General features: G+C 39.5%; 2 protein-coding genes and 1 pseudogene across 6 annotated transcripts in view; 2 read left to right on the plus strand and 1 right to left on the minus strand.

Annotated features, from left to right (window-relative positions):
- The window catches only part of ECHDC1 (ethylmalonyl-CoA decarboxylase 1), a 57,328-nt gene extending 45,027 nt beyond the window's left edge, over positions 1–12,301 (minus strand). For 2 of the 5 annotated variants that reach the window (XM_074187536.1, XM_074187540.1), the window contains exon 1: positions 8,208–11,439. In XM_074187536.1, the coding sequence (XP_074043637.1) occupies positions 8,208–8,292 (85 nt within the window). In that variant the 5' untranslated portion in view covers positions 8,293–11,439. Of the gene's footprint in view, positions 1–8,207; positions 11,440–11,565; positions 11,748–11,921; positions 12,053–12,230 lie in introns of those variants that run through there. The other 3 variants (XM_074187538.1, XM_074187539.1, XM_074187537.1) reach the window with 3 other exon arrangements.
- The window catches only part of RSPO3 (R-spondin 3), a 642,258-nt gene that overhangs the window by 321,168 nt on the left and 297,050 nt on the right, over positions 1–24,040 (plus strand). The gene's annotated exons all lie outside the window — the stretch shown is intronic.
- LOC141489891 (myosin regulatory light polypeptide 9 pseudogene) lies at positions 22,894–23,647 on the plus strand (annotated as a pseudogene).

Raw genomic sequence — 24,040 nt, forward strand, 5'->3', positions numbered from 1 at the left:
TACTAGAAAAATCCATTATTTACATTCTTGTTGAATTTTATTCAAGTAGACAAATATTTGTTAAATGGCCACTCTGTGTAAAGTACTACATATACAATACAAAGAGAGACAAAACTATCCCCTTCCCTGAAGAATGCATAGTCTTTAAGTAAGATACAATATGGTCAGAGATAAGTATAATACAGGGAATAAGTGAAAAAACAAATGAAGTGTTACAGGAAAATCTGAGGTGGGAGAAAGTAATGACAACTGGAGTAAATGAAGAAGCTTCATTTTTTGGGGGGTTTTTTTTTGCAAGGTAAATGGGGTTAAGTGGCTTACCCAAGGCCACATAGCTAGGTAATTATTAAATGTCTGAGACCGGATTTGAACCCAGGTACTCCTGACTCCAGGGCCAGTGCTTTATCCACTGCACCACCTAGCCACCCCCAATGAAGAGGCTTCAAGGAGGAGCTAAGTTCATAGATTTAGAGCTAGAAAGGACCTCAGAGGCAATTTTGATCATCCCACTCATTTTAGAGATGAGGAGTTAAGAGAAAATATCAAACAAGTAGTTAATTGAAAAAATAATATTTGAATCCCAAGTCTTCCAAATCCTCCATCACAGGAATCTTACATCTAACAAAAACAACTTTGGTTTCCTAATTTGGAAACAATTTTAGCTTGAACACACTGGGATGCATAATTATCACCTTATCCTTCTACTCACTTCAAATATTTGTAGACCACCGTAGTAAAGAATAGCTGATAAGCAGAAATATTCATTTGTGATTTTAGAAAATTATTTAATTACAGTTCAATTTGTAGACAACTTTTAATATTCAAAACCACAATATAATGTGTTTGCTGACTGAGGTTGAGAATATGTAGTGAAAACAGCTAATGAAAAGATAAGTACTTGCTGATATTCTGAAAATGTCAGTGGTGAAGTAAAAATAAACTCAATTAGAACACTGCTGAGTAAAAGATTAAATTAAGATGAGATAGTAACCACAAATCAAATGAAGTAATAAAATGAAGAAATATTAGGGATTTGATATCCCTGTAGTTGATATCCTCCTCAGTTTTCTCTACCTTAAGAACTGTAAAAATGTCAGAGGCAGTTAGAGAGATATAGAGACAGACAGACATATGAGGAGAAAAAGGAGAGGCAGGACAGAAAATGGCAAGTTGCCTGTGGGGTGGGGAGGGAAGAGAAAGAAGGGGAGAGGGAAATACTGAGGTGGAGAGGCAGGGAGAAGAATCAAGGAAGGTTTTATAAGGAGCTGAGATGTAGAGATGAGGGGAGAGTCTGGGAGCAGATTGTGTGAATGCACAGTGGTGGGAGATAGAATGTTAAGTTTAGAAAACAGTCCACTGAGGCTACAATATACAGTAAATGAATGAATAATATGAAACATGGAAGGGTAAATAGGTTGGAGCCAGAATGAGAAGTATCTTAAATGTCAAATGAAAAATTTTGAAGTTTATACTAAAGGCAACATAGAAATATTGAAAAGGTTTTAAAGAGGTGAATGAAGTCTTACCCAATAGAGAGAAAAAATTATAAAAGAAAAAAAAATTTACATCATATAAAAATAAGCCTTTTGCACATAAAATCAGGGTAGCCAGAATAAGTAGAAAAATCTGTACTGAACAAAAATTCTCTGTATTAATTGCTTTCTGTTGAAATACTAGCATAAAAAAGATAGAGGAAATTGATGACAATTTTTAAGATTAAGCCATTTTCCAATCAGCAAGTAATCAAAGAATTATTCTAGAAAAACCATTAATCTATATATGCTAGTGATGCCATTACTAAGTATATACAGACATCCAAAAAGAGATCAAAGACAGAAGGGAATATGTGAATGTATGAATGTATATGTCTGTATATGTAAGTTGTGTGTGTATGTGTATATATATGTATATATATTTATACAATGTGTCCTGAATTTTGAAGAGTAAATTGCTTCTAAACTATCCCCATCCTTTCCCCATCCCAATCTGTACATTATTTCAACTGGTGCTTTATTTACTTCTGTATTTAGAAGGTCAGCAATTTTATTGCATCATTTCTTGGATTCTGCTGTTCATTTTTTTTAAACCTGTAATATTCTTCTGGAGAAACCTATGTTTTTTTTAACTTTAAAGTTTTTTTAAATACATATTTTGGGGCGGCTAGGTGGCACAGTGGATAGAGCACTGGCTCTGGAGTCAGGAGTACCTGAGTTCAAATTTGGCCTCAGACACTTAATAATTACCTACCTGCATGGCCTTAGGCAAGCCACTTAACCCCACTGCCTTGCAAAAACCTAAAAAAAAAAATATATACACACACACACACACACATACATATTTCATTATTCCCCAGCTAAGTGTTAGAACAATTTCTAACTTTTTAATTTCTGAATTTCAAATTCTATCCCTCGTTCCCTGAGATGGTAAGCAATCAGATATAGGTTATACAAGTATGATCATGTAAAATGTTTCCATATTAGTCATTTTGTACAAGTAGACTCAAATAAGAAAGTGAAAAATAACATGCTTCAGTCTGTATTCAGACAATTTATTCTTTGGAGGCTGACAGTATACTTTGGGATTGTCTTGGGTCCTTGTATTGTTGAGAAAAGCTAAGTCAATCACATTTTTTCATTGTACAATATTGTTACTGTGTACAGTGAGCTACTGGTTCTGTTCACTTCATTTTTTGCATCAGTTCACGTAATACTTAGCAGGCTTGTTGTTTTATTTAAAATTATCCTGCTTGTCATTTCTTATAGCACATTTCACCACAAGCTTATACCCTAGCTTGTATGATCATTCCCCAGTTGATGGGTATTTCATTTCACAAGTTTCATCAGTGTACCAATGATCTGACATTCCTTCTAACATTTCTCATTTTCCTTTTTTGTTATATCAGTCAATCTGATAGGTGGGAGGTAGTACCCAGTTTTTTAAATTTGCATTTCTCTAATCAATCTGGATTTAGAGCACTTTTCCATATCACTCTAGATAGCTTTGATTTGTCTGAAAATCGTTTGTTAAAATTCATGACTATTAATCACTTGGAGAATGGCTGTGAGGCCTAAGATTCTTAAGTTGTCTCTATCCTGTCTTCAAGATCATGTGTTTATTTGTACAGAGGTTATGCTTATTTAGAACATTACTATTTGCTTCTCTTCTTCCATATTATCCTTCACTTTAGTATATTTGTATTCCTTATCTATTCTTTTCTCTTTTGCTTCTTCAGACAGATTCAAACTTTTCTATTCTGCTAATAATTTCCAATGTTTTAGATGTCTTGGTATCATCTTCCCTTCTGATTTTAATCTCCATCCTTCCTGTTGATTTTTTTGAGCTCCAGGTTTAGAATTGACTTTTCTTCCTCCTAAAATCTTTGAATTTTAAGTTTATTTTCCTTTTATTCCTTTCTCAATCACTTTCTGATTCTTAAGCTTTCAATAACAGCTTTATACTTGAGGCTGCACTTTAAATCTACTATAGCCTCTTTGAACACTGAGGAACTCACTTTTATGAGTCTCTATCGCTGCCCAAAATAATTCCTGAGAGGACAGAAAAGGAATTCCCTTTTTCTTTGGGTTTTTAGTGTAGCACCATAGTTAGCCTGATGTTCCTAGTCTTTTTTCATACTTTAACTTTTTTAGTTGCCTGAATCAGTATCTGCTATTTTTTTTTTTTTTTTTTGCTGGTTTGAGAGAGAGTAGAATGAGTGTTCTGGGCGGAGTTTCAGCCACTTTGGTGATCTCTAACTCAAGGACCACCCCTGGCAGAGAGTTACTCTGCCTTCTTATACCTCCAATTCTACTACATGTGAATAAACAAAATGTGACCATATTTGATGTAACAGAATGCTATGGGAAGCTCAGAGCTGACATGTACTGACAGAGAATGCAGCAATAGGAAAATTCCTGAGTGAGTCTCAGAATACAAGCTGGTAAGTCTGTGTGGTCACCTTGTGGAAACCTGGGAGCTAGTGGTAGAAGAGTGCTAAATGATCTATAAAGGTTAGCTTTCTTCACTGTTAATTCATAAGGCTCTCATCTCGTTGGGATTCTTTTTTGGTTTTTTTTTTTTTGACCTGTGGAGACAGCTATAATTGCTCTATATCTGGTGCCTCTTTTGTGGTGCCTTTTTTCAATTTAGTGGAAACTAGAGAAAACAATCTTTCATTTTATTTATTACATATACAAATATTCCTAAATAGCATGACCTTTTCTCAGAGAGATGAATATTCCTATTACTGCAGCATTAAGGATTTTGATCATTTTCTCTATTCCTAGTTTTCTTCATTCCATATTATTTCCATGACAGTATTCTACCTTTCCATTATACCCATACCAGACCAATTAAATCATGAATCCTTTAAAATACAATTTTTTGTTTTTTGCAGGGCAATGGGGTTAAGTGACTTACCCAAAGTCACACAGCTAGGTAATTATTAAGTGTCTGAGACTGGATTTGAACTCCAGTCCTCCTGACTCCAGGGTCAGGGCTCTATCCATATCCTAGCTGCCCCCCCCTTTAAAATATTTTAAAGTGATATAAAGAAGAGTTAGAGCTTTTTTTGTAGAAAACATAATTTTGGGGGTTACTCATTTATCTCAACTTTTTTCTAATTTCCTAAATTCAGCTTCCCAAGTATTCCAACTCAATATTTACTAAGCTGGTAAATTAATCAAGTACTTCATTAATCCCAAATGACAGTATAAGCTTCTAGGGGCCTCAGTTTTCCTAACCCTTAACCTTTCAGTAGCTTTTGTCAAAATCAATGATACTTTCTACTGTTTATTAAATTTTTGCATAATTGGATGAGAAATGAATTAGATGAGTTAAAAGTGGTATCTGGGAGATGTTAGTCATGCTCCTGAATATTTATATTACTGCCAAAACCTTTGATTATTTCTTCTCAAGACAAAGTTACAAAAAGATCCAAGTTTTGATACATGAAAAAGTTTGCAGAATTGTTTTTTTGTAGAATTGTGAATATAGAGATGTGTGACACAGAATTAGTGATTGTTCAGTCAGTTAAATGACATTTATTAAACATCTACCACATGCTAAACATATTCAACAGGGAAGAATGAGGCATCAAGGTCAGTTACTACACTGATGGTAAATTATAACTAAAAAAGGCTACAAGTCAAGACTAGTTGGTATGTGAATTTTTGTTTGCAGATGATTATTCACTCAAGGTAACCACTGAAGGTGAGATACAACAAAATGTGGGTCAAGTCTCCACTGCTTGTGCTAATTTTGGCCAAACAATTAACACAAGTTCTTTGTCAGCACCATATTATCCATACATGAAACCACCAGTGACAGCAAAGGGAAAAAATTTGAATACTTGTGGATAAGTTCAATTATCTTGACAAGTGTATTTTCAAGGGATATAAACATAGATGATGACATTGATGCATATAATTGTCAGAGGCAGCTTAGAATCTGAGAGGCTCCAAAGAAAAGTGTAGGAAAGAAGCAGTATTAGACAGCCTACCAAACTGAAGGTCTAAACTATTGTGCTGATCTCATTGTTGTATGCCTGTGAAACCTGGACAGTCTACCAGAGAAACTGAATTGCTTGCATCTGAATTGTGTCAGGAAGATTCTGAACACAGACCTGGCAAGACCCTGAGCCCTTTCTCAATCTAAACTGACAAACATTCAAAATCTACTTCAGAGAGCATAACTCCAATGGTCTGGCTACATTGTTTAAATGCCAAATGTATGTTTGCCTACAAAATTATATTTTACAGAGAACTCATTTAAGGTGGATGGTGGTGAGAAGTTACAATTTATCATCCAAAAAACTACTGGAAACAATTAGCAATTTTAGCAAAGTTGCAGAATACAGACTAGCAAGATACAGCAGTAAGAGCTAGAAAGAGAAATCCCATTCAAAATAACCTCAGACAATATAAAATACCTGGGAGTCTATTTGCCAAGACTGACTCAGAAACTTTTTGAAAACAATTATAAAACACTTCTCACACAAATTAAATCAGATTTTAAAAACTGGGCAAATATCAACTGCTGATGGTTAGGCAGAGCTAATATAATAAAAATGATAAATTGACCAAAACTAAACTACCTGTTTAGTGCCCTACCAATCAAAATTCCAAAAAATTACTTTAATGAGTTAGAAAAAGATTTAAGAAAATTCATATGGATAAATAAAAAGTCAAGAATTTCCAGGGATTTAATGAAAAAAAGTACAAAAGAAGGGGACTTAGCCCTACCCAATCTAAAATTATATTATGAAGCATCAGTCATCAAAACTGTCTGGTATTGGCTAAGAAATAGAGTGGTGGACCAGTGGAATAGACTAGGTACAAAAGCAGGAGATGATTATAGTAATCTGCTGTTTGATAAACCGAAACAGTCCAGCTATTGGGATAAAAACTCTCTCCTTGATAAAAACTGCTGGGAAAGTTGGAAGTTAGTATGGAAGAAACTTAGATTAGACCAACACCTCACACCGTATACCAAGATAAGATCCAAATGGATACAGGATTTAGACATAAAAAACAATACTATAAGGAAACTAGAAGATCAAGGACTAGTTTACCTGTCAGATATATGGAAAGGGAAGCAGTTTATGACTAAGGAAGAGATGGAGAACATCACTAAAAACAAACTAGATGATTTCAATTACATTAAATTAAAAAGCTTTTGTACAGGCAAAACTACTGTAACCAAGATCAAAAGAAATGTAGTAAACTGGGAAACAATCTTTACAACTAATGTTTCTGACAGACTCATTTCTAAAATATACAGAGAACTGAATCATATTTAAAAAAAAAAATTGAAGAGGACCAAAATGACATCACTCTGTTGGATTCAAGATACAGTGTGTTCACCTGTGACCGATCAGACCAACACAAGCTCAGAAAGCTGTAACACATATATCTAAATTTGCACATTGCACAAAATTCCCCAATTGACAAATGGTCAAAGGATATGGAAAGGCAATTTACAGATGAGGAGATCAAAGCAATCCATAGTCATACAAATAATTGCTCTAAATCATTACTTATCAGAGAAATGCAAATTAAAGCTTCTCTGAGGTATCACCTCACACCTCTCAGACTGGCCAATATGACCAGAAAGGATAACAATCATTGTTGGAAGGGTTGTGGGAAATCTGGGACACTGTTACATTGTTGGTGGAGCTATGAACTCATCCAACCTTTCTGGAGAGAAATTTGTAACTACACCCAAAGGGCAATAAAAATGTGCATATCCTTTGATCCAGCAATATCATTACTGGGTCTACACCCTGCAGAGATGATGAAAAAGGGTAAAAACATCACTTGTACAAAAATATTCATAGCAGCCTTGTTTGTGGTGGCAAAGAATTGGAAATCAAATGAATGTCCTTCAATTGGGGAATGGCTTAGCAAACTGTGGTATATGTATGTCATGGAACACTATTGTTCTATTAGAAACCAGGAGGGATGGGAATTCAGGGAAGCCTGGAGGGATTTGCATGAACTGATGCTGAGTGAGATGAGCAGAACCAGAAAAACACTGTACACCCTAACAGCAACATGGGAGTGATGTTCAAGCTCGAAGGACTTGCTCATTCCATCAGTGCAACAATCAGGGTCAATTTGGGGCTGTCTGCAATGGAGAATACCATCTGTATCCAGATAAAGAACTGAGGAGTTTGAACAAAGTTCAATGACTACTCCCTTTAATTTAGGGGAAAAAAAAACTGATATCTTATTGTTTGATCTTGGTATCTCTTATACTTTATGTTTCTTTCTTAAGGATATGATTTCTCTCTCACCACACTCAATTTGGATCAATGTACAACATGGAAACAATGTAAAGACTGACAAATTGCTTTCTGTCGGGGGTGGGAGAGGGAAGTAAGACTGAGGGAAAAATTGTAAACTTTTGTAAATTCAAAATAAAATCTTTAATTAAAAAAATAAAATAAAATGAAGACATTAAAACAAGTTATAATACAAGGACATTCTCAAGGTTCTCTGAAGAACTCTGGAACTGATTGGGTGGTATGGGAGACACTGCCAGTTTCATCTATTTTTATACCCCTTGAAAGTATACTTGTTAAGGGAAATGAACTTAGCCACAGAATCAAAGTCAGTGCTGGGCTCCATGAGCAAAGCAGAGGAATCAGTCGCACAAAGGAAAGTGAGATGTGCAAATTTAGATATATCTCTACCCCAAATGTGTCCAACCTGTGGTAGAGCTTTCCGAGCTTGTACTGGTCTGATCGGTCACAGCTGAACACACTGTATCTTGAATCCAACAGAGTGATGTCATTTTGGTCCTCTTCAAAAATGAATAACCGACTGTGTGACTAAGAGCTAGGGATACAAAGTTGGACAAAAATTGGGGAGAAACAAAGATTAAGGGAAACTAGAAAAGGTCTTTTGTAGAACACAGGGCTTTAGTTGAGATTTGAAGGAAGTCAGGGAAGTTAGGTGGCAAATATGACAAGGGAGAGTTCTGGGCTTGGGAAAACTTGCAGTGTTGGGAGATGGAATGTCATATTTGAGAACAGCCAAGAGACCAATGTCACTGTTCAAAAATCTACAGGCATCCAAATGTATGTTTAGCCACTGGACAGTTGCTTGGCATTTTGTCAAACACCTGAAGTCAAAAGAATATTGTGTTAAAATTGTATTTTTTCTGGTCCCTCTGACCATTCCTTTTCTAGTCAATATTGTAAGTTTATAGGGAGCCAGTATAAATGGGCACCAGAAGGAAATAAGATTGTAAAGGGGGAGTCTGGAAGTCAAGTACAAACTGTCCCAAAGGTAACAGTAAAATTTACAAATCATATCATATATTAACCAAAATTCACATTCTGGTAAAACGTGCTGAATCAGGGAAGCCAGCTAGGCAACTTCATTCAGGGTTCTGAATCTACCAAATGTGAATTCCAGATGAATTACAGACTTTCACAATTCTAGAACAGTAGAACATCCAAAGGTAGTGATGATAATTTTGAGATGACACAAGATGTGTTAATTTTAAAGTTTTATATGATATATGATATATCTTAACTCTGTCCAATCATTGGGCTCTGATCACTCTGGAAGAGATAGTGAAATCGATGACTTTGTCCAACTCTGCCTCACTTAAAGCCAACTTATGCATGAATAAAAAAAACCCAAACTAATATTACCAGTAGAAGGTTATTTTAATGATAATAATTGATATTCATATAGTGCTTTGATGTTGGCAAAGGGCTTTAATGCATTATGTCATTTGAACTAAACAAGAACCCAGTTTTTCTTATTCCCATTTTGGAGGAGAGAAAATTGAGGGTTAGAGAGGTTAAGTAATCTTTATTGAGTTACAAAGTTATTAATTGTCAGAGACCAGGACATGAGTCTTTATAGAGGTTTTTTGGGAACGTATTTTTAAAAAAATTATGCTAATAGCTTTGCTTTGGTCAAAGTAACATAAAATACTTCTTAAGAAGTGAGAACAGGATAGGGAGCAAGGAACTAGAACAAGAAAGTAGAAGGAATAGAAGAAAAATATTTAGCCTGGCAAAGACTTGGAGTGGGAAGACAGACATACAAACCATCTTCAAGAATTAAAAGGTTATTATGTGGAAAAGAATTAGTGGAATGATATTTCTGGGCATGGGGCAATCAGTACAAATATCTTGAAATCAACCCTTGCAAGTAGAGATGGGAGTGGGTAGAGACCTCCATCTTAATCCCCTGAAGGTTATAGCTGAGACTGTCAGACAGAGTAAACTAGTACTAAAAAAACTCATCAAAATGTAAGACTCACAAAAGGAGGTCAATTCCAGCTTTAACTTAACATTCTTTGGAAAAGTCAATTGTTTCCATCTGCTGAAAGAATATGTCAAGGTGCTAAGATAAAGCCTCATCCCAAACCCTTGGGTTTGGTGACATATATTTCTCATTCCCCTCTCTACCCCACTGTACCTCCCTTTCCTCCTTGGCTCAAGTAAACAGATGGGCTCTACTTAACCCTAGAAGCAGTAGCAATAGGTGGGACTTATATTGTTGGATTGAAAAAAAAAATCTTTCTGTCAGACAGATTACAGGATCACAGCCTAAACTTGGAAGGGACCTTAGAAAACATCTAGTTCAATTCTTTCATTTGACTGAGGAAGAAACTGAAGCCAAGAGAGGGAAGATTTGAGCCCACATCTTTGAAACTCCAACTCCATTTCTATAGCCACTATTTCATGCTGTCTATATATGTGTGTGTATATGTGTGTGTGTGTATATGTGTGTGTGTATACATATATATACATATATATATATATGCATGCACTTACATAAGTATGTAACGTATGGAATTGCATGCATATAAGAATACACACATAGACCATGTTGTATTTGAATTTGGAGCTGGATTTGGAGGTTGGAAAACCCAACTCTGGAGAAGGTAACTAGAAGGAATGGGATAGAAGAAAGTTAGAAAGCATTACATCTTAGCAGAAGATAAAGAAAACTCTTTCACAATTAGATCAAAGGATCATAAACTTGAAGCTGGAAGGGCTCCAAGGGAGTATTCTTTCCAATTTTCTTTACAGCCAAAGAGACTGAGGCTGAAGCAATGTTAAATACCTTGCTGCTGAGTCAGAGGTCTTCCCAATTCAAGTAAAACAACCTCAATTGAGTCCTCGCTGCTGCTAGGCAATCCTTCTCTACCTGTTTTATTAACTAACTATCCCATTCCTCACCATGGCTCTTCCAAACATATTATCCTTCATCAAACCTTACATGGTTCCCTTCCCCAATTCTCAGCTGAGAAACTTGTTTTACATATGTCTCTCATATATTTTGTCACTATATCTTCCTTCCCCCCTGTTTCACACAAAGGGGTGAAGAGATCTATTCCAACCTGTCTCCTTCAACACCCTCTGTCATCCTCAATGTATCACTTATTTTCAGTCTCTCTCTTACATGTCTCCCCTATCTTCAAAATTCTCTCACTTGATCATCATTGTCTTGTCTCATCTGCCCTTGGTCTACAATAAGTGCCCCTACTTTCTCTCTTCTCATGTTAATGCCTATAATTTGATTTCCAGTCTCATCATTCCACCAAAACTCCTCTCTCCAAAGTGAGAAATACTCTCTTAATTACCCAATCCAGTGACCTCCCCTTACTCTCTTCTGTAGCCTATGACTCTGCTGATCACCTTCTCCTTGGAATCCTCTCTTTTATCTAGATTCTTCTGGTTCTCCTTTGACCAAATGACTAATCCCTCTGTCTCTCTTGATCAGTCTGTGTCCAGGAAACATTCCAACTGTGCATTAGGTGATTTTATCAGCTCTCTGTGCCAGTGATTCTCAAATCTATCCATTCTTTTCTTAACCCAGCCTCCAATCTCGCATTTCTAACTGCGTTTAGGATAACATCTCACACTGGATGTCCAGGAGACTAATTTTTAACTCCACAAACTGAAGTCATCCTTCCCCTCTAAAGCTCTCCACTCCCCCCCACCCCCATCCCTAGTTTGTAATCTGGGTCTCCTGGAAACCTCAGTCACTCAGTCTCCAAGACCTGTTCCCTTCACCTCTGTATCCCCTCCAAACACACCTGAGGGTCTGAGGTTTGTCCTCCCTTGTTCAGGAAGACAACATCAGGGAGATGCTGGGCGATGACTTGGATGTGAGTGAGGGGAGTGCTGTGCCGCGTCACCATTGTCCAGAGGCAATCGGGGTCCAGTGACTCGGCCAAGGTCACACGGCTAGGGTCAGATGTCAAAGGTGGAATGTGAGCTACACACACACACACACACACACACAAGAACAACCTGTCTCAGTTTTCTCATCTGTAACACGGAAATGATCGCAATAGCCCGGGGTGGTTGAGAGGCCACCCGGGAGGGGCCCCGCTGAGCCTCGGCTGCTCCTCCGGCTCTCACCCCCGGGCCCTGCTCCCATCTCGGTTACCTCGGTGGGTCGAGGCGCCGGCCTCCTCCCGGAGCTCGGGCTACATGCCGCGCGGCGCGGACCGCGGCGCAGGGGGTCGCTCTCCACCCGGCGCCTTTTGGGAGGGGGAGCGTGAGCGTCGGAGCCGTCTAGCCGCGGGACTTTTTCTCTCTGGTTCCCTATTATATTAAGTGTATCCGTCCGCCCACTCCCGGGACCGCGTGAGGGCACGCGGCGCGGATTCCTCCAATCAGCAAGCGGGGCCCCTCCCTAGCACCGCCCCCCGCCGCTAGTCCCACCCTCCCCTCCTTGGCGGCCGTCGGGGCTCACCTTCCGGTTCAGACCTGCACCTTCCGTGGACGACCCTCTAAGCTCGGCTTCCGCCGACCTCCCGGGACCGGAAGTCCCGCCTTCCGGGGGGGGGGAGCCGAGCCCGCCGGGGCGGCTTCTCTCCGGCCGCGGCGGCGGCTGCCGGGCGCCTTCCCGCGCTTTCACAGATTCCTCCCTCCCTCTCCCCGCGCCGGCCCAGGGAGGTCTGCAGACTGCCCCCGGGGAAAAGTGCGCCCCGGTACTCGGGCCCTGGGCTGGAACGTAGCCCCGCTGCCTGGCAGAAGCCTAAAAAAAAAGTTAATATTCCTAGTGAAGGCCCCTCCGAGTTAAAGACAATTTCGTTTAGACTGTTCTTAGAAGGAAGAGGGAGATTCCCAGATTGTGCAGACACCCTTCTGATTCTGTTGGGGAGAGAAATAGTGGAATACTTCCAGAGAAGAGACCTTGCATTCTTAGTTACCACCAGTTCTATGATAGACTGCGAGAACTCCTCTTATTCGATGACAAAATGACCTTGCTTACTCAGACATTAATTTAAATAGAAAACAAACGATCATTAGAAATCTTCTAATATCTTTATGATCCGGGTAGTGAGGTGATATTCTATGAAAACATTTTATTCTCTTTTACCAGCTAGATTTTTCGAGTAAAGACTGTAACTCTGAAAACCTTAATCAGGTTGGAAGAGAGGGGGCTAGGGAGGGGGGAATCCTGCTAGACCATATAAAAATTTGCTTAACTGTCACCTCTGGGCAGCAATTTGATTACCTCTGTAAGACTTGTGTGCCCTTTTCTCGAGAAAAGCCGAAATAAACTTTCTCTGTTTGCTCCGAGTCGTCTCTTTTTTTTAATGGATTTTTATCCCACACACTAAGAACTTCAATGATTTGCTCGGGGTCACAGAACCGGTATTGTAGCAGACCAGACTGCTCCGTGTTTCAGTGAAGAATCACTGCTTGGCCCAGGAATGTAGGTGTAAAAAAGGAAATCGCCATCTACTAAAAAGAAATTACAACACAAAAGGGTGACAGAGAAGATAAAGAGAGAGATTAAAGGAAAACCTGCCAGTCTTCTGAAATTGGGGGTCTTGATTCCTGTCTGAGTGGTCTGGGATGTTGTTTCATCACCTAAAGAACCTAACTTGGGGCGATAAGGTGGTGCAGTGGATAAAGCACCGGCCTTGGAGTCAGGAGTACCTGGGTTCAAATCCGGTCTCAGACACTTAATAATTACCTAGCTGTGTGGCCTTGGGCAAGCCACTTAACCCCATTGCCTTGAAAAATTAAAAAAAAAAACAAAAGAACCTAACTTGCCTTATCACAGGTGACTGTAGGTCAAGATGGAGTATTTCAACAGACTGATAGAGGAAGAGTGAAGATTTACCAAATTTTGTTTCAGATTAATTTCAGTATTCCCTGTGCCCATGGTTCTCTGCATCATATTCCCCCCTCAAATTATTGGGGACCCAGATTCTTCTGGGGAATTGGGATGAAGGTCCCACATCTTCTGGAACTTCTTCAAAGCTGAGAAGGGGCATAGCCATCTCTCTACCTAGTCCATCTTATCCTACTAGGGGCCCATTTGGAGAGGGAATATGCTGTAGACAAAAACTCAATTGAAGTATCATCCAAGGGATGTGGGCAATCAGGATCAGATAGAGGCTGATCTTTGACTGAGGTCACTAGCTGTAGAGCCGAGGAAACAAATTTGACAAAGACCAAAAAGAAGCAAGGGAACAATTATTCTCAATGGAACAATCAAGGGCTTCAGCGAGGAGAGAACCAGGAGCTCCAGGAAGATCCAGAGGAAGAAGAGCTCAAAGTGGAATGGAGAGTTGCATCCAAGTCACTTCTTGCAGTATTCTCTATGAAGTTCCACTTTGTAGGAATTGTTAATATACATGCAGCAAAATGTGTTGGCTAGAGCACACCTGAAGAGGCAAGGAGATAATCAAGAGCATTACCTAGATTATCTAGAACCACATTGGCTAAAGTGAGGGGGCATGAGAGGTCTCATTAGAAAGGAGTGAAACTGTAAATATTAGATTAGAAAGTATGACCTTACATTTCAAACTGCCATACCATGGGACCAGATTCCTAGCTCCCTTGATTGGGTACCAAAGGATGTTCTCTCAAAGTCCACATTTGGTTCCAGGAATGTTTATTATGGGTGTTATTGTGGATATCAATAGGAGGAAGTATATACACTGACTCAGAGGTTGGAAGGGGAAACGTTAGCAAGAGCTGAGCACAACCTCTAGAGCACAACTTGCAAGGGATGTGGGATCTTAAGATCAATCAATCCACAAAGGAAAATAGCTCCTGCAGGGACGCAAAGAGATTCTGTCTTCTGATTTAGGAGAGCCCTTATCCCAACTATGGGAGGGCTGTATTCCAGGTAGCTGGGAGTAGTCCAGACATATGCTTAGTAATATTGTAAGGATATGGGGTACAGTCTGAAAGGTGTTTTTAATGGGAGATGAAAACAGATAAAAGTCCTTTAGCTACTGATGCCAGATCCAGTCAGAAAAACATGAGTGGGGACAAAAGCAACAGAACCTCCCAGATCTCCTCCAGCCCAGAAACAAGGGTCTTGGGCCATTAGATTTGAGAGAAGATGGGCAAAGCTGATCTTTGATGAGTGAGCTTCTCTGAGGAAAAGGGGAGAGCAAAAGGAATTTCTAAGTAAGTCTTTTGAGAATAACGTTGACACGCCCAGCAATCTCTGATCCCCACTCTGTTCTACAGAATTTCCAGTTTGAACCAGAGCATTTGAATTCTAGTTAAGGAAAATATGACTTAACCCTAAACCTGGAGAGATAGGAGAGAAAAGACAAAACAGTAGATTTAAGGACAGTGAGGATGAGAATAATATGATTCAAATAGAATAAAATAGTTCAGTTATATGGAGTGTAAAGTATGCACAGACACTTATCTCCAAGGCTCCTCAGAATTTCTTTTTAAACAAGTACTTCAAGTTTTCCAATAGCTCACAAGAATATGTGATGTCACCTGTTGGAGGGACAGATTTAATCCTAGAAAGGTGTGTCCAGCTAGGGAGACCTCCCAATTTCACTGCTTTTTTGGGGTAGAGAGAATAATTCAATATGGTCCCTTCCATTTCACCCTCAGTGGATCTGTTCCCTGAGCCTTCCAGGATTTTAAATATACCATATCCCCTGGATTTATAGGAGACACTTCACTAGAGCAATTAGCTTCAGGTTTGGGCAGATGCTTGTTAGCATACTCAGAGAGAGCTGTTCTGACAGCACCCATTTGTGTGGCAAATTTTGTAACTAAGTGTTGCCCTGGGTCTACAAGAATATCAGATGTCAGGCTGCTATATAACAACTCAGAAGGGCTAAACTTAATATTTTCCTGTGGGGAAATAGGAACCCCCAACAATCCAACTGGACAAAGTATTATCCAGTCTTTCTTGGGCTCTTAGCATAGTTTAGCTAAAGTGCATCTGAGAGGCCATTCATTCATCTTTTCTACTTTCCCTGATGCCTGAATGGAGAAAGTATGTGTAGCTCTAGCTACTCCCTGAATCATCTGAGAGACAAAAGCAGGGCCATTGTCACTCTGCAAAGGGCATGGCAGGCCAAAACGTGGGATTATTTCCTTCAGAAGAACTTTGGAGACTTCCTGGGCTCTCTCAGTTCTACAAGGCCATGCCTCCACCTAGGAGGTAAAGGTGTCCAACATGACAAGGAGAAGCTTAAAGCCGTGGCAAGGGGGCATATGGGTGAAGTCAATTTGCCAATCTTCCCCAAATTAGGTACCTTTACTTTGCACAGTTTTTAAAAATGTATTTATTTTTCATCCATATGCATATTTTTAAGTTATGAAATTTCCTTCCACCCTCTCTTCCCACCCCTCTCCCCTCAGCAGCAGTCAGGTTAGCATTATATATGCATATTTTTGATAAACATGTTTACAAATTAGTCATTTTCTGTATAAGGAATCAGAATTAAGAGAAAAAAAGGTACATAAGATAATTTTTATAAAGTGTCAGATTCTGAAGGTTTGGGTTTTTTTGTTTATTTGTTTTGTTTTGTTTTTCTTCCTCTAGATGGGGATAACATTGTCCAAAACTGGTCTCCTAGGGTTGTCCTAGATCACTGGATTGCTGAGAGATGCTGCTTCTATCAAGGTTGTTCATCTCACAATGTTGTTGTTAATGTGTGCATTGTTCTCCTGGTTCTCTTAGCTCTGCCTCAGATCCCAGAAGTCATGCCAAGCTTCTCTAGAGTTCATTTATGGTTTCCTATAGAACAATAATATACCATAGTATTCATGTACCATAACTTGTTTAGCCATTCCCCAATTGATGGGCATCCCCTCAATTTCCAATTCTTTGCCACCACAAAAAGAGCTGCTATGAATATTTTGGAACATGTAGGCCAATTTTTATAATTTCTTCTTGATATTGACCTAGAATTGGAATTGCTGGGTCAAAGGTTATGAACAGTTTTACTACTCTTTGGGCATAGTTCCATATTTCTATCCAGAATGGTTGAATCGGTTCACAACTCCACCAGCAGTACATTAATGTCCCAATCCTCCCACAGTCTCTCCAACATTTATCATTTTCCCTTTTGCTCATCTTGGCCAATATGATAGGTGTGAGGTGATAGATACCCCATTGTTGCTTTAATTTGCAATTCTCTAATCAATAATGATTTGGAGCATTTTTCATATAATTATAAATAGCTTTAATTTCTTCATTTGAAAATGGTCTATTTGAACCCTTTGACCATTTATTAATTGGAGAATGACTTGTAACCATATAAATTTGATGCAATTCTCTACCTATTTTAAAAATGAGACCTTTATCAGAACTTCTAGTTGGGAAGATTGTTCCCCAGCTTTCTGCTTTCCTTCTAATATTGGCAGCATTGATTTAATTAGTGCAAAGCCTTTTTAATTTAATATAATCAACATCATTCATTTTGCAGTTTATAATGTACTCTAATTTTTTTTATCATTAATTTATCCCCTTTCCATAGATCTGATAGATTCTTGGTCTATTACTATTAGTTTATCTATGGGGGTCGACCTTTATGTCTAAATCTTGTACCTCTTTTGACCTTATTTTGGTTTAAGATGTGAGATATGGGTTTTTTCCCTATTTTTTGCCAAACAGTTTTCCAGTTTTCCCAACAATTTTTGTCAAATAGTGAGTTCATATCCCAAAAGCTGATATCTTTGGGTTTGTCAAACAGTAGATTGCTGTAGTTATTTATTGCAGTTTCTTTTGAACCTCTCTTAATCCACTGATCCATTACACTATTTCTTTTTTCTTTTTTTCTTTTTAAGATTTTTTTGCAAGGTAATTAAGTGCTTGCCCAAGGCCACACAGCTAGGTAATTATTAAGTGTCTGAGATCAGATTTGAACTCAGGTACTCCCGACTCCAGGGCTGGTGCTCTATCCACTGTGCCACCTAGCTGCTCCCATTGCTCTATTTCTTAACCAGTACCAGGCAGTTTTGATGACTGTCGCTTTATATTGTAGTTTTAGATCCGGTAGAGGTTTTAAGAGTGTAGACTTTGAAGGGGGGGAAGGCAAGGGGGAATGAGAATCTTCACTCTCATCAGAGGTGGCTAGGAGAGGAAACAGCATATATACTCAATGGGGTTATAGGCATCTGGAGTAAGAAGGAGGGGGGGACAGGGGGAAGGGGGGGATGTGAGTGATGGAGGAGAGGATGGACCATGGGAGGAGAGTGGTCAGATATAACACATTTTCCTTTTTAATTCTTGCAAGGGCCTGGGATTGGATGGCCTGTCCGGGAACATAGGGCCAGGTGGATGCTGGGCCTAAGGGGTGGTATGGGGGCTCAGGGCCTCTTGGCCCCAGGACCAGGGATCTGTCTGCTGCACCACTCAGCTACCCTACAGCAGAGTCAGAGTGAAAGGAGAGAGAGAATATAGTACATGGTAGTGGAGAAATACCAAAGGAGGGAGTTGCAATCAGCAATGGCAATGGTGGAAAAATATGGAAGTAACTTTTGCAATGGACTTACCATAAAGAATGAGATCCACCTGCGACAGAGTTGTTGGTGTTGGAACAAAGACTGAAGCACATTTTTTATTATTATTATTATTATTTGGGGGGGGGTACAGGGTAAATGGGGCTGGGTGGCCTGCCTGGGGTCGCATGGCAGGGTGATCATTGGGTGTCTGAGGCTGGATTTGGACCTGGGTGCTCTTGACTCAAGGGCCAATGCTCTGTCCCCCACCCAGCCACCCCTAGTATTATTACTATTTTATGTCTTTTTTTTTCTTCTTTTGCTTTTTTGCAGGGCAGTGGGGTTGCGGTGGCTTGCATGTCACACGGCTAGGTGATTGTTGGGTGTATGAGGCCGGATATGGGCTCAGAAGCTCCTGGCTCCAGGGCTGGTGCTCTGTCCATTGCACCACCTGGCCATACCTACATTTATTACTATTATTTTTTTAATTTTAATTTTTTTCTGTCCCCTTTATTGCTCAAGCGAGTGTATATTTTGTGGGGGGAGGGGGTTTTCTGTTTACTCTTAAACAAGAATAATTGATTAATGTATAAAAAAATTATTTGTACAAAAAGAATAAGTAAACATTAAAATTAAAAAAAAAAGAGAAGAAAGAGTGTAGACTTAATTCCACCCTCAGGTTTTAGTCTCCCTCAGCTTGTGGCCTGTAAAAACAAATAATAAAGAATACAGAGTATCTAGAGAATAAAGGGCATCTTGACCCAACTGAGTGACCTGGTGTAACCCAAAATGGAGTTTCCACTGACTCTCTCCTGGAATGAGAAGTTGGCCTGAGGGTGCTTGATACCAACCAGAGAAGGAGAAAATATATATCTCACCTGTCCTTGGCTAAAGCTTACTGTTGAGAACTATAGTAAGTGGAGAAAGATTTTGGTAAAGGAGCTAATGTAATAGGCTGACAGATTGCTTGCTTGGCCCCTGCATTAGCCAGCCTATTTCCCACAATTATATCTGAGTCACCTGTCTGGTGACAAAATATGACTGCTATCTCTTGGGGTTTTTGAACAACTTGGAGAAGGTCTAGAATTCCCTGACTGTTCTTAATAGGGGAGTTTTTTTTTTGTTGTGAGATATCCCTTTTCTTTCCAAATAGCTGCATATGCATGTAAAATTAGAAAGGCATACTTTGAGTCAATAAAAATGTTTATCTTTTTGCCTTTCCCTAAATCTAGAGCCCTAGTGAGTGCAATCAACTCAGTTTTCTGAGCAGAAGACCCAGGTAGGAGAGGTTTAGCTTCTATAGTATTATGGAGGCTGACAACTGCATATCCTGATTTTCTCATTCCCTCTAACATAAAGCCTGTATACCATCTGTATACCATTCCTCATCTGGGTTAGTGAGGGGGATGTCTTTTAAGTCAGGTCAAATGGAATACACTGAGTCTAAAGTGTCCTCACAGTCATGAATTAAGCTACCAGCCAGATTGTCTGGGAGTAGGGTTGCCAGATTTAGGCTGTGGCAGACTCTGAGAGTGAGATCAGATGTGTCTAGTAGAAGGGCCTGATATTTAGTTAGCCTAGATCCAAGAGCCAATGATGGCCTTTTGCCTCCAAGATACTTTGTACTCTGTGGGGAGTAAGAACTTTTAGAAGCTAGTCTAGAGTGAGTTTGGTAGCCTCTCCTATCAGAAGGGCTGTGGTTGCAACTGCTCCAAGACATGCTACCATCCCAAAGCTACCTGATCTACCTGTTTTGACAAATAACCACAGGTCTCAGATCTGGACCCATTTTCTGTGCAAGGACTCCTAGAGCCTGAGTGGTCAATACTAATGCTAATACTAAAGCCTTTGCCTGATCTGGACCCAATCTAAGGGCAGATTGTCAGGGCCTTCTATTGCATCATAAAGAGGTTTAGCAATTTCCCCAAATTTTGGTATCCAGATCCAAATCCCCAGATTTGGTATCCAGATCCCCACCCCAAAAAAAAAACATGTAGTTGTTTCTTAGTGACCAGGGGAGGAATGGAGAGAATTGTTTGTTATCTCTCTTTGGCGAGAGAATGAGAGTTTGGGCTGAGTTCATGACCCAGATATTTAACAGTTTGAAAGGCTATTTCAACTTTGTTCACTGAGACTCTATATCCTCTTGATCCTAGAAAATTTAGGATTTGGGTATCACCTCTCCAAGCAAATTCTCATGTTGGGCTGCAGATCAGAATATCATCAATATACTGGATTATGGTGCTGTCATCTAATTTTAAGACTCTTAAATCTTTTTCCCTAATGCTTGACCAAAAAGATGGGGGCTTCCCCTAAATCCTTGTGGTAGTACATGATATGGACTACATCAGTTGTTGTGAAAGCAATCTCCCAGGAGGTGTCCACTCAAAAGCAAAAATATTTTGGGAATCTTTATAAAGGGGAATATAAAAGAATGCATCTTTAAGATCTAGGGTGGAAAACCACTGTATATTCCCTGGTATTGGAGAGAAAATTGTGTAGGGATTTGGAATAATGGAGGTGTATATAGGGATAACTGCTTCATTAATAACACTCAAATCTCTTATTAAGCGAAATTCTCCATTAGACGTCTTAATTCCAAATATTGGACTATCAGGGGAATGACAGGGTACTAGAAGACCCTATTGCAGAAATTTGTCAATCAGGGGCTGTAATCTCTTTCTTATCTCAGGTATAAGAGGATACTGATGTCTATGAGGGAAAGAGTTAGGGTCTTTAAGGAGGATTGAAACTGGAATGGCATGGGTTGTCCTCCCACTACTTATATTCCAGATCTCAGGATCTACTTCTTCCCATACTTGTGTGGGAATAGTTGATGATTTGTCTAGTAGGGGACAAAGTGGAATAGGAAGCTAAGGAGAGAGAATTGAATTATCAGTTTCATCATTAGATACCTTCCCAATAAGGAAGAGCAGGGCAGGGGGAAATAACTAGGAAGCTGTGTTCAAACAATAGATCCTCAACTGACAGGGGAAAGAGCTGATCTGTAAACATTTCCTCAGTTTCCCTTCAATGCCCACAATCTTATGAGTAGAGGGCAGAAGTTCATGGGAATGATCAAGCAAAACTGAATAAGTAGCTCCAGTATCAATAAGCAAGTTAATGTTTACCCCTGACGTCTAATGTAATTCTGGATTCAGCTGTGGTGATAGAAAGGGAAGAGTCCAGGCCAAACTGGTTTCCAGTCAATCCTCCCTCAGGGAGGAAGGACTGTCTGGGCACTGAGTTGAAGCCTCTCTATTTCCCTGTCTATTCTGGGAATGGTCCTGTCTTCCCTCCGGGGGAGATTGTCCTCCAGTGGAATTCCCCCTGGGGACCCCTTCCATGGCAGCATTGATAGGAGCTGTGAAACCTCTTTGGGATGCATCTAGAGGGACATTCTTGGAAGCCATGGAACTTTCTTCTGTCAAGGCAGAATCCCCATGATTGTACACAACAAATGCCACCTTCAGCAACTGGGATATAGTTGTCTGGGAACCTAAATCTAACTTCTTAAATTTCCTACATATATCTGATTCAGACTGACTGATAAAGTGCGTGCCTAAGGATGACACTCCCCTCAAAAGAAGTGGGATCTAAGTTAGTATATTTCTTCATTGCTTCAACAAGTGTATTAAGAAAAAGGGTTGGATTCACTGACTGACTGAGCCTCACCTGAAATCTCCTTAAACCCCCCTCTCAGGATCCATGGGAAGAGCTGGTGACTTGGGAGTTGCCCAAGTCCTGCACTGGAAAGTTTGCCTTTTGGGGAGGGGTCAAGGGTCTTGGATTCCTGTCTGAGTGGTCTAGGATATTGTTTCAGCACCTGTGTAACCTAGCTTGCCTTATCAATGAGAGCATGGCCAAGGTCATACTGGAGGTCAAAATAGAGTATTTTAACAGAGTGATAGAGAAAAAAAGTGAAGATTTACAAAATCTTGTTTCCAATTAATTTAAATATTCCCTATGCCCATGGTTCTCTACGTTAGTAGGCCTCTTAGGGAGGGCTTGACCCAAGGTCTTTCTGCCTCTGAGTGCCACTGTCTTTCTGTTGTTGTTTCAAATCCCAACTCTTGTTATTACCTATAATTTTTAGGCAATTCACTTGTTTTCAGGAACCCAGATATCTTTTTTTTAGGAAACGAAGTGGAATGGATTAAATAAATAGCTTGAAAGCAAGGAGGTGAGGAGGAGGCAGTTAAGGTAAAGCTCAGCCTTGCCTCCTATTTCAAAGGACACTAAGGTCATGCTATTTGTCCCGAATTCCCCCAACCTAATATAGACATCGCCTATCCTGATTTGGCTTATAAAAATCTGATTACTTCATGATAAAAGATGAAAAAGTGTTTGAGGAAGCTATAAAATAGTAGAAGAAGTAGGATATCATGGAAAGAAAGTAAATGTTGTTTGGCCTCAATTTCCTTATCTTTAAAATGAGCCAGAGAAATGGTCAAGTCACTCCAGTAGCTTTGCTAAGAAAATTCCAAAGCAGGGATCACAAGGAGTTGGTCACTCAAGACTCAGACACAAGGGGAAACAATTTAAAAACATATCAGTGAAGATGATTTATTACTATCAGTAATAAATCAACATTTATTAATTATGGATCAGACATTGTGTTAAGAGCTGGGAATAGGAGCGCGGGCGCTGCTTCCTGGGCCGCCGGGAGCTGGGGGCCGAGTCGCGTCGAGGCCGCCGCCGCCTCCTGCTGTCCCGCGGTGCTCCGAGGCGCGTCGCCGTTTCTCCGTTGTGCCCAGTCCTGTGCCACCGCAGGAATTAACAGTCAACATGTCGAGCAAAAGGGAAAAGACAAAGACCACCAAGAAGCGCCCTCAGCGCACAACTTCAAATGTATTTGCTATGTTTGATCAATCACAGATTCAGGAATTCAAAGAGGCTTTCAATATGATTGATCAGAACAGAGATGGCTTCATTGACAAGGAAGATTTACATGATATGCTTGCTTCCTTAGGAAAGAATCCAACTGATGAGTACCTAGATGCCATGATGAATGAATAAATTTTACTACATTTCTCACAACGTTTGGTGAAAAGTTAAATGGAACAGATCCAGAAGATGTCATCAGAAATGCTTTTGCTTGCTTTGATGAAGAAGCAACAGGCACCATTCAGGAAGATTACTTGAGAGAATTGCTGACAACAATGGGAAACAGATTCACAGATGAAGAAGTAGATAAGCTGTATAGAGAAGCACCTATTGACACAAAGGGAAATTTCAATTATATAGAGTTCACACGCATTCTTAAACATGGAGCAAAAGACAAAGATGACTAAAAGGAAATGCTAAATTCATGCCAACAGTTCTTATTTTCACTTTGTTTATTTCTGAGACTTTCTGATAGAACCTGTTTGCATGCACTCAGCTTTACAGCTTTTTGCCTCATGTAGTTATTCCAAGCCATTTGGGGTACACTTGCACCTCTGTAATCAGACTGGGGAAAAAAAAGGGATAATTACTTTTTTTAAGCTGAAGTAAAATAGAATTGGAGAAATGATCATTGACTTGTGAAAACCTAAAGGGAAAATATCTCAAATTTCTGGTTTAGCTGGATCTTTTTACACTTTTTGTAATAATTTTAAAATAAAGGTTGTGAACGACAAATTTCCACTAAATACAGCTATTAGGAGAATGTTTTAAAATCTAAATTGACCAAACACTAAGTTATTGCTTATACATGAATCAGGTATTTCTTCCTCAGGAAGAGTTGTTAACTCCTCTATTTTTTATTCTTGTGTTAGATTAAAAACATTTCTGAGATGGAAGTATTTGTTTAAAACTTTCAGCTCAACAAAAACTCATCAGTTGATAGCAGTT

The sequence above is a fragment of the Macrotis lagotis genome, chromosome 5, assembly GCF_037893015.1.
Source record: "Macrotis lagotis isolate mMagLag1 chromosome 5, bilby.v1.9.chrom.fasta, whole genome shotgun sequence".
Classification (NCBI taxonomy): domain Eukaryota; kingdom Metazoa; phylum Chordata; class Mammalia; order Peramelemorphia; family Peramelidae; genus Macrotis; species Macrotis lagotis.